At 53.5% G+C, this 11,346-nt stretch overlaps 1 protein-coding gene across 1 annotated transcript; it reads right to left on the bottom strand.

The window, feature by feature from the left end:
• Positions 1-8,021: 8,021 nt before the first annotated feature.
• Positions 8,022-8,688, bottom strand: LOC134434737 (olfactory receptor 14J1-like; the record flags this gene model as incomplete). Its single annotated transcript, XM_063183357.1, has 1 exon — positions 8,022-8,688. A coding segment is annotated over one exon (666 nt), but the record flags the coding sequence as incomplete, so codon positions are not given.
• Between the last annotated feature and the right edge of the window lie 2,658 nt (positions 8,689-11,346).

The raw sequence follows: 11,346 nt of genomic DNA, 5'->3' as shown, positions 1-11,346 counted from the left end.
TGGCTCCCAGCCTCCAGACTGGCCATGGGCTTGACGCTGGGATGCCTGGAATGCCTTGGACCCCCATTCCTGCCTTTCCCAGCCCCCAGCCCCAGCTTTGTGCAAAACCAGAGACCCCCTGAACTGCCTGGGTGTCCCCACCCTGGCACCCCCTTTTTGGGAAACCCTGGACTCCCCTTTCCTGGGCTCAAGGATCCCCTGGAACTCACTTTTACCTCTCCACATCCCTAGCCCCCATTTCCATGACCCAGAGACCTCCCTGCACCCCCATTCCTGAGAACCCAGACACCCTTTTACCCCTTTGCCCAGTACTGAGACACCCCCGTCCCTCGGCTGCGCCCTGTCCCTCGGCTGTGCCCTGTCCCTCAGTTGTCCCCTGTCCCTCAACTGTCCTCTGTCCCTCGGCTGTCACCCCCAGGCTGGTCCCAGTCACTTCCAGTTGCACTCAGTATGATCCAGTATCATCCTGGTCACTCCCAGTATGACCCCAGGTGAGGCTCTCACCTGCCTTCCAAACACTGGGGCTCTCTGCTTTCCTTCCCATGGAAAACAACTGTTCTCTTCAGCCAGGTGTCCATGCCCAGAATTGGGAGTTCCGCCTCCAACATTGCCTGTTGTGACAAACGGGAGGAGATTGTTGGCTGGAAATATTTCATGTGTGGCGAGAGGAAGGGGCAGGTCCAGCCTTGCCCTGCCCTGGAACCCCAATCCCCCCAGAGCCTCTATCCCAGCCCAGCAATGGCTGCCAGTCCCTGGCACAGCACAGGCAATGCTCCACAGCCACCTCTGCAGCCCCAGCCCAGCTCCTGAGGGACCAAATGAGCCCAAGGCCCACCTGGGGGAAGGACCCAGGGAGACCAAGGGGAATTTGAGACTGACCACAAGGCAAGCACACATCTTGACCCTACCTCCTCTTGGAATTTCCATCTGAACACTGCTGGAATCCAGGAGTTGGTAGCTGTGTGTGTGCTCCTCTGTATTTTCTTTTATTACTTTCTCTCTTTCTGTGTTTTCTTTTCCTTCTTCTAATTCCCTCTTCTTGCAAATTTTGAGTAACTTAAAATTGAACACGCTTACAGTTTGTGAAGGTGAAGGGGCCAAGTTAATGCTTTGAGAAGTGTTTTGTGTTGATTGAATGTCATATTAAACCTTTTGCCAAAGTTTCTCTGATTTTCTAAAGTTTCCAGTAAAAGCTGTTTTGTTGTTTGGAGCTCCTAAGAATCTTTTGTTGGTATTTCTCCAGTGAGTCCAACTCAGAGTACGCAGAGAATTGTAATTAATTTTAAATTGCTCCTTGAGAGAGTTGTTTAGTGGATGGGGGTCAGGGCTTGTGTATCCTGCTTGGCACAGCCCAGGCAGGGCGTTCCCAGCCACATTCCACACTCCATTTCCCAACTGGAGCCGCTGGTGCCTCTGAGTTGTGCTGCCCCAGCCCCAGGGACGCTCTCCTTGTCTGCCCATTCCCTCACGGTCTCTGGGCAGGGATGGCCTCAGTGGGGGCTGCTGACATCCTCAGCAACTTGGAGGCTGCTGCAGAATTTTCCTGCTCCAGAGGCTTGTTCAGCCTTCAGCTCTTCAGTGCAGGAATTCAGTGTCCCAGGGCTCATTACCATTCCGAACACCTTAAAAACCAAAGCCTCTGGGAATAAATTGCTTTTAATTTTCCAAATCACTTGTTCAGCCTTCAGCTCTTCAGTTCAAGAATTCAGTGGCCCAGGGCTCATTGACATTCAGAACACCTTAACAAGCCAAGCCTCTGGGAATAATTTGATTTCAGTTTTCAAATCATCTGTGGTTAATTTGACCCATTTCAGTAGTGTGTTCAAGCAGAATATATTCTATTTACAAAGATATTGAGAAAACTTTTTTTAGGTCCTGCTTAGGTTTTTTTTCCTGTTCATAAATCAATACGTGTGATCTCCAATTGACATTGAATCCAAGTACCTCCTCACCTCCTCATGCAATTTGAACAGAGATGAAAATCAAGACCCTTCATGGCTGACAATCAATCAGACTCTGTCCCTACCCCCACCGCACCATTTCCCCCATCCAAGCCCTGGCATTCAGAGCAGCCTTGTGCAAATCTGATCTCCCTCCAGCCCAGGCTGCACCTGCAGCTTTCAGCTCCTTGGCTCCAGCTCCCACCTGCTTTCCTTGGAGAAGGAGCTGCCCGAGACACAGAGGGATGTTCATCTCTTGTCAGCCAACAAAGCCAGGGGAAGGCACGGCTCTATCAAATGCAAAAGTCATTCATCTGCTGGATATTAAATCCACTTTGCACAGCAGAAAGCCTCAGAACAATGGAAAGCACCTTCTGGGAGTGACTGGGAGTGACTGCCCAGCACAGATCCTAAAGTCCCCCCAAACCCTCCCTGCCCCAATTCTGCCCAGATTTGCTCTTTGCGCACTAGTCACAGGCTGAAGTCAGGAGCTCCCTCCATGCCCAGAGGGAGGAAAAGAGAGAAATGGGATGAAGAGCTCTCCTGCGCAGAGCCAAGGTCCAAGTGCCCCTGCAGTGGGAACCACAACTCATCAGGTTTGTGTCCTTTGGGCTCAGGGCCTGGTGACACTCAGAGGCACAGGAAGGTTTCTTGCCAACAAACACAAGTTGAACATTTGAACAGTTTAATAACCATCACAGCTCTTCTCTCAGCTCTCTGGAATGTCCCAGCAGCATCTGACATGTCCACCATCCCCAATAGATTTTTATGCAGGAACAGTTTTAGACATAGATATAAGAAAAGGTAATTCTGTGATAGATATAAAGACAATTAAGATGTCGCCTTATGTGACATTTAATTAAATTTCAGAAAGTTTGGGCAACTCCCTGAAGCTCAAAGCATGAAACCAGTCAGTTATGAGGCACTTGAATGACCACAGAGCATCTGGTGGAGGAAATCTGGGACTAGCTGCTCTGGTGAAGAGACGTCCTTAGACATGGCCATTTAACAAAGAGAGATGGAAGCACTTGATGGAAAAGAGAGGGATTAAATAATAGACTGATTATTGGTGACACAAGTAGATGGGAAGATCAGTATTTCTTCTCCTGCCATCAGTAGGCTTCCAGGAAATCCCCGTTTTTGGTGGGAAAAGGTTGCCATTCCTTAAGAGTACTCAAATTGCACAGATAATCAATATTTGCTTGTATATTATGGAACAAACAGGTTTTTAAACCTGAGCCCCTTTCCAGGCAGACATCAGTTGTGTGCCCATGAAAAGGCAGGGCCACTTGTGCCCTGAGGTGCCCAGCTTCGATTGGATCACTCCGAGAGCACCTGAGAGAGAGCAGAGCACCTTGCAAGTTAGAGGTCCCTGACAGCCTCGCAGGGCTCCTGTCCCATCAACATCTGCTCTGCTCCAGTCTGAAAAAGCGCCCAGCATGGTGCCGGGATCATCAGAGAGCTGAGCTGTGTGCTGGAATTCAATGCCCTCCCCTTCCCACAGCAGCCCTGCATTTCCCTCCTGCAGCCTTGCTCTCCAGCACAGCCATGGAGACTCTTTGGGCTCTGGACTGTTCCTGCAGCCCCCAAGGGCAGCTGAGCTCTGCCTTTGGCACAGTCAGGCCTGGCCAGCGCAGGCCATGCTCAGCAATTGCTTGTGTGTGCCTGGCCTTGCTGTCAGCCTGGGCAGCGGCTGCGTGGCCCCTTTGTGGCCCTGTGCTGGCCCGGCCATGGTGGCCCAGCCCCTGTGCAGGCCCAGCCCAGGCCAGGAGCATTGCAGCTGGGAACAGCCCCTGTGCCGTGGTGCCCACAGCAGCCTTGGGGCTCTGTGCCCCATGGCCTCCCTGCTGGGCAGCCTCTGCCAGCTCCTGCAGAGCCCATGGCCCCTCTGGGGCTGCACAGACAGCCCTGCCCTGGGCTCTGCCAGCCTCTGGGCCAGCAGAGAGGCAGCCAGGGCCGGCCATGGCCAGGAACAGGCCCTGAACCCCGCAGGAGGATGGAGCTGGGCCACAGCCAAACTCAGCCCAGGCCAAAGCTGGGCTCAGCAGCCAGGGCTGCCAATGCATGGGGACAGAGGCTGGTGCTGGCAAATGTCCTGGGCCCCCTCCCGGCTCCGCTCATGCCACCAAGGACACCGAGCAGCCTCCTCTCTGGGCCACTTGCCTGTTTGCAATGCCTTGCACAGGCGCTGGCCCTGCCTCACAAGGCCTGGCCTGAGTCCTGCCCCTGCACGCTCAGTCAGGCTGAGATGGACACTGATGGTTTCTGGGCCAGGCTCTCTGAGCCCAGACCAGCTCCCTGCAAGCTCTGCCAGCTGCCCTGAGCTCTGGGCAGCACCAAGGGCCTCTCCCCAGCCCAGCCCAGCCAGCTCTGGCCCCACAGCTCTGCTCAGGCCAGGCTGCTCTGGGCACTGGCCCCACAGCCTCAGCCCCTGGCAAGGGCACAGCAGCAGCTGCAGCTGCCACAGCACTCAGCCCCAGCCATGGGGGAAGGTGCTTGGCCAAGGCCAAAGGAGGCTCCCTGGTTGCCCTGCTCCCCTCGGGCTGAGGTGCTGAGGGCTCTGCAGCCCCTGCTGCCATCGCATCTGCCCAGGGCAGCACAAGAGCCCCGGCCTTGGGGCCCTCAAGAGCTGCTCCTGCTCCAGGCCCAGGGCCCATGCCAAAGCTGGGGCAGCCACAAAGCTGTGCCCATTTCTGTTCATTGCTGCTCTGATGGGGATGGATCCTCAGCCACTTGGAGGTTGCTGATGAATTTTAATCCTCGGGAGGTCTCTTCTTTCTTGAGCTCTTCAGTTCATTAATTCAGAGAGAAAAGCTCATAAACATTTGTTCAAAGCACTCAAACAACAAAAGGCTCTGGCACTTATGTAATTTTTCAATTCTTCTGTGGTTAATTGAATATTTCAGAAATGTATTCAAAATAAATGCACTGTACTGAAAACAGAGAAAACCGGAGAGAACTGTTTGATCCAGTTTTTTTTTCCTGTTTATAGTTTGATATCAACAATGTCCAATATATATTGACACCCAGCACCTTCTAATTCAGTCTCAATAGATATGAAAATCAAGTCTCTTTAAGGCTGACAGTCAATAGTTCTTTGTCCCCACACCTCCTGACCATTTTCCTCATCCTACCCCTTGGACTCCTATGCATCAGGAACAAGGGACTCGCTGACCCTGGTAGTGTTTAAGCAAAGGCTGGATGTAGCACGCTGTGCCATGGTCTGGGTGAAAAAGTGGTGTTGCGTCCCAGGTTGGATTTGATGCTCTCCAAGGTCTTTTGCAGCCTGGTTGATTCTCTGATGATTGTGACACTGCAGGACCCTGGGGATGCAAGGGGCCATTGTGACACTGCGGGGCCTGGTGGCACTAAGGGAACAATGGTGACACTGTGTGTGACATGGCAGCACAGAGCCAAGGGGCCATTGTGACACGGTGGGGCTGAATGGAAGCAAAGAGTCCATGGTGACAGTTTGGGTCCTCCTGGAACCACAGAGGCCACTGTGACACTGCAGGGCCTTGTGGAACCAAGGGGCCATTGTGCCACTGTGGAACCAAGGAGACCCTTAGTAGAGCATGGGGACAATGGAATCAAGTGGGCATTGCAGCATTGCAAGGACTCTGGGAACTGAGGGAACAATTGTGACACTGTGGTGCCCTGTGGAACGAAAGCGTCCCTGGTGACACGGCAGGATCTTGTGTCGCCAGGGCTCCATTGTGACACTACAGCACCTAGGAATTCATTGTGGCAATCTGAGGCCTCATGGAACCAAGAGGCCACTGTGACCCTGCAGGGCCTTGTGGAACCATGCAGAGCTTTGTGACAGAGCAGGACCTGGTGTCATGATGGGGCTATTGTGACACTGCAGGGCCCCATAGAACCAAGGGCCAGTGCAGCTCCTCAGGGACTCCTGGAATGAAGGAAACATGTTTGACACCGTGGTGACCCTTGGGACCAGGAGGCCATTGTGACACTATGGAACCAAGGAGAGCATTGCTGCACTGCCAGACCTCATGGAACCAAGGATCCATTGTGACACTACAGGGCCTGGGGGACATGGTGATATTGTGACACCAAGGGATGGCAGGGAACCAAAAGGAACATTGTGACACTGGGAGGCCTCATGGAATCATGGACACCATTGGGACACTCTGGGGCCTCATGGAACTGTGGTGACACCAAGTTGTCTGGGAGTGCAGATCTGCTGGAGGGTAGGAATGCTCTGCACAGGGCCCTGGACAGGCTGGATCCAGGGCTCAAATCCAACAAGGTGAGGTTTAACAAGTCCAAGTCCTGCACTTTGGCCACAACAACCCCTGCAGTGCTGCAGGCTGGGAACAGAGTGGCTGGAGAGCAGCCAGGCAAGAAAGGGACCTGCAGGGACTGATGGACAGCAGGCTGAACATGAGGCAGCAGTGTGCCCAGGTGGGCAAGAAGGCCAATGGCTCCTGGCTGGATCAGGAATGGTGTGGCCAGCAGGAGCAGGGCAGGGATTCTTCCCCTGTGCTCAGCGCTGGTTGAGCAGCTCCTTAAATGCTGTGTCCAGTTCTGGGCTCCCCAATTTAGGATGGACATGGAGGGGCTGGAGCATTTCCAGAGAAGGCCAACAAGGTTGGGGAGGGGTCTGGAACACAAGAGCTTTGAGGAGTGGCTAAGGGAGCTGGGGTTGTCATGGAGAAGAGGAGGTTCAGGGGAGACAAGGCAGTTTCAAGGCACAGGTTGGACTTGATGATCTCCAAGGTCTTTTCCCACCTTGCTGACGCTAGGATTCTCTGAAACCACCCTTTGAGCAGTTGCAGGATGAGCCCTGGGCCTCCCCTTGAGAAGCTCCAGCAGCCCAGGTCCCTCAGATTCTCCTGCCAGCCCCAAAGCCCATCCTGTCAGTCCAGCAGAGCCTCTGCAGCTCCTCCTCACTGCCCAGAACAGGGAGCCCCAGAGGCAGACACAGCAGCCCAGATGTGCCCTCCTGGCCTGGGGTGCCTCTGGCAAGGGAGCAGCACCAGGCACTGCAGGAGCCTGCAGACAATTCCTGCAGCACTTGTAGGATGATCCTGCTGCCCAAGGGATGTTCCCATGGTGCCAAGTCAGGAACTGCAATGGGGAGTGGGGCCAGAGAGGAAAGGGCAAACAGAGATGGGATGTTTGCAGGGCGGGGAACGGGGCTGGGCAACAAGAAGAAATCTGGACCAAGGAAGAGTAAAGAAAGCCAAGATGAAGCCAAGGAAATGCTCAGGGCAGTTTGGGGGTGGATGCCAGGCAGTCCTGGCTCTGAGCAACAGCGTCTGCAGTGGGACAGCAAACTCCCAGCTGATGGGAACAAACTTACTGGCTGACTGCAGAGGCCAGGACAAAGCTGAGTGGTTTCCCTGGTGTCCCCCCAACCCTTGCTGGCCCCAGGGGCTGATTTGTGCCTCTCGAGCATGTCCCCATACCAACAGCCTGGGGCTGCTCATGGGGCTTTCTGTTCTGAGCATTGGCCTGGCTGTGTTCTTGAGAGAGCCTGGGCAAGGAGCCTGGAGCCCCCAGGCCCTGGCCTGAGGCGTCAGCGCTGCCCCAGCAGTGCCCATGGCCTGTCCCTGCCCCACGGCTGTGCCCGGCCCCGAGAGCACTCAGGCCCTGCAGCAACACCAGGGCCACCAGGGCAGCGGGGCAGGGCCATGGCAGCAGCACTGGCAACACCAAGTGCTGCTGCTGCTGGGCACAGCTGCTGTGCCAGCACTGACGTGCCCCAGCTCTGCACACAGACATTGCTGCTGCAGCTCCAGAGAAGACAACAAAAGTGGGATCTCCAGGGAAATCTTTGCTGGACTGTGGCAGTGAGGAGCTATGTTCTTGATAGCTTCATATGAAATACATCCTTTTTTTCATTTAAAGGTATCAAGAGCACAGCTCCTCACTGACACAGTCTACAGGTCACAGTAGACCTGTGGAGATACAAAATGAGATATGGCAAAATTGATTGCTTTCATTTGGGGACAACATTAAAAAGGTAAACAACGAAAAAGAAGCTCCAAAATGAAACCAACAAGAAGTATCAAAGACAACATTTACTACAAATTATTTTCAGAAACTGTCCAGCAGTTTAATGTTTCTTACATTGTCTAGTCATCAGTCTCCAGACTGCAGCCTTCAGCTCCTGGTTCCTCAGGCTGTAGATGAGAGGGTTCAGGGCTGGAGGCACCACCGAGTACAGAACTGTCACTGCCACATCCAGGGATGGGGAGGACATGGAGGGGGGCTTCAGGTAGGCAAAAATGCCAGTGCTGACAAACAGGGAGACCACGGCCAGGTGAGGGAGGCAGGTGGAAAAGGCTTTGTGCCGTCCCTGCTCAGAGGGGATCCTCAGCACGGCCCTGAAGATCTGCACATAGGAGAAAACAATGAACACAAAACAACCAAATATTAAAAAGACAGTAACAGCAAGAAGACCAAGTTCCCTGAGATTAGAGTGTGAGCAGGAGAGCTTTAGGATATGTGGGATTTCACAGAAGAACTGGCCCAGGGCATTCCCATGGCACAGGGGCAAGGAAAATGTAGTGGCTGTATGCAGCAGAGCAAGGAGAAAGGCACTGGCCCAGGCAGCTGCTGCCATGTGGGCACAAGCTCTGCTGCCCAGGAGGGTCCCGTAGTGCAGGGGTTTGCAGATGGACACGTAGCGGTCATAGCACATGACGGTCAGCAGATAAAACTCTGCTCCAATGAAGAACAGAAAGAAAAAGAGCTGTGTGGCACATCCAGTGTAGGAGATGTTCCTGGTGTCCCAGAGGGAATTGTGCATGGCTTTGGGGACAGTGGTGCAGATGGAGCCCAGGTCGCTGAGGGCCAGGTTGAGCAGGAAGAAGAACATGGGCGTATGCAGGTGGTGGCCGCAGGCTACGGCGCTGATGATGAGGCCGTTGCCCAGGAGGGCAGCCAGGGAGATGCCCAGCAAGAGGCAGAAGTGCAGGAGCTGCAGCTGCTGCGTGTCTGCAAATGCCAGCAGGAGGAAGTGGCTGATGGAGCTGCTGTTGGACATTTGCTGGGGCTGAACATGGAGACCTGTTCATGGAGAAAGGACAGTGACAAGTCAGGAGAGGCTGCTTTGAGCCAAACCTGGGCCATTCCCTGCAGACTGTCTTGCTGGGACTCACCCACCCTTCTTCCTTCTCTGGGAAAACCTTCACCTGGGTCCCTGCCTGAGCTCCAGTTGTGCAGGCTGAGTTTGCCAGGAGCAGCCAGGCCTGTGCATGGGGGCCCTCAAGGAGCCATCCCTGCCCCACTGCCCTGGGTTTGTGGCCATGGGGCAGAGGGACAAGGCTGGATATTCAGGATTTGTCAGAGGAACCACTCCTAATGCAGAAAGGCTTGGTAGTGTCTGCACTCCCATTTCTAAAGGAAATAGAGGGCAGGAGTTTGTTTTAGGAATTGTTTTCCTCCCCACACATCATTCCTGTCTCTCTGAGGTCAGAAATCCCCAGCATTTCGGCTGCACTCAGAGTTTCCCACTTAGAGATGTGAGAGGGAAAGTATTCCCTGTGGCTAAAGGAAGGTGAGGGGCTGGATGGGCTTGTTCCCAACTGCCCTGGCTTTGCACCTTAGGCTGCAATCAGAGCACAATCACACTCCTGGGTCAGCCTGGGATAAACCAGACCCTGCCCAGAGCAGAGGGATCCCTGAATTTCTCACTCTCTCTCAAGGTCTCTGGGCAAGGTCTCAGCACCCCCTTGTGCCAAGGACACTCACGGCTCCCTTGGCAAACCCAACAGCATTTCCTCAGCTGTGGCAGCTCTGCCCTTCCCCGTGGGACATTCAGGGAGCTCCCAGAGGCTCTAGCACAGATTTGCACCCAGGAGGGCAGCTCAGAGCTTGGAAGGGCACAGCAAGGAGATACCCGGCTGTGCCCATGATGGGATCTCAGGGAGGGGGCTCAGCTCATTCCCCTTTCCCATGGACTGCTTTGCCCACAGCCCCACAGGTGCCAGGGAAGCTTGGACACCCCATTCCCATGGCCACACCCCTGCCTGGCAGGAATGCCAAGGGCAGTGCCTGACTCAGCTGCTGCAAATGCCAGAGCCTCCCTGAGAGCAGCAGGTAACAGGGTCAATATCAGGGCAGGGCAGAACCAAGAGAAGATGTTGTGGTGCTGTGCCTGAGAGGGCAGGGCAGAGACAGCTGGGCACTCAGGACAATGTTCCCATGCCCACCTGTGCCCGGTACCTCCCACGCACCAACCGTGCCCTCATCCTGCCCCCAGCTCTGCTCTCTTCAGCCCCCTCTCCTTCTCTGAGCATCTCCCTGGGCCTGGACATTCCCTCCTGAGAGGAGCCTTGTACCTGCCAGCGCTCACAGAGCCCATCCCAGCCCGTGTGCCCTGGCCGGGGCCCTGCAGAAACCTGCCTGTGTGCAGGGCCCTGGCTGGGGCAGGCTCTGTGTGCAGCTGGGCAAGGGCAGCTCAGGAGAGCCCTGCTGGGCCCTGCAGAGGTGATGCTGCTGCTGTCCAGGGCTGAGGAGTGGCTGAGGGCCTTTGAGAGGCTCCCAGCAGAGATACTGACCAGCTTAAGTCACAGTTCTGGAGTCTGTGTAAATGTTCAAACATTTCTTTTGATGATCCTCTGTGTCCCTTTCAACTCAGAATGTTCTGTGATTCTGGGATTACAATTCCTGTTCTGCTTCTCTCATCCCCCTGTTGTCTATAATCCAAAGAGAAAAAAAAAAAAACCCTTGCAGCAGTGTTAGAACAGTAAAGTAAATTAAAAGCCAGACACTCATTGGAAGCTTCCAGGTGTCCCAGTGGGAAAGGGCACACCCACCTCCTGATTTCAACAATTTATTTAGGTTGATAATTAGGATATTTAACAGGAGCATCCAAAAGGAGATTCAGTTTCCCTAGTTACGCACCCCTGGGTCATCCCATTGGAGTAGGTCCAAAGGCTTCTTTGCCTTCACTTTTTATAATGACTGCTCATATTCTGCTCATTCTCAAAACCCAAAATGCTCCTATATGTCCAGTTCCTAGAAGACTATATAGTATTTCAGGACTATATAAAATAATAGGACTATACAGCATTTTAGGCATATATTTAGACAGTCAGGTTATTAAGAGAAAGGTAAGGAAACATACTAGATTCAATTCAGGATAAAGCTATATAAGAATATAATAGTGGTTTAATACAGTTAAGAGTTTAGTAGAGTTAAGTAAGGATTATAGAATTGTGACTATATAATAGTAATTTAGAGAGCTATGAATATATAAAAATGTAAAAAATACAAAAAACTTTGTGTCACCACCCCAACATTTCCATCTTTCTCCAAGTAGGAAATTGAAAACACTCTCAGGAAAGCTCCTGACCTTTCCAGCAATCCCTGGCTTACCTTCTTTGAGAAGTGTCCTCCGGAGCTGTGCCCAGGCTGGTCTGGAGGTGGGAGC

This window comes from Melospiza melodia, unplaced genomic scaffold (genome assembly GCF_035770615.1).
Source record: "Melospiza melodia melodia isolate bMelMel2 unplaced genomic scaffold, bMelMel2.pri scaffold_46, whole genome shotgun sequence".
Classification (NCBI taxonomy): Eukaryota; Metazoa; Chordata; class Aves; order Passeriformes; family Passerellidae; genus Melospiza; species Melospiza melodia.
This window is presented reverse-complemented; position numbering and strand designations above follow the sequence as displayed.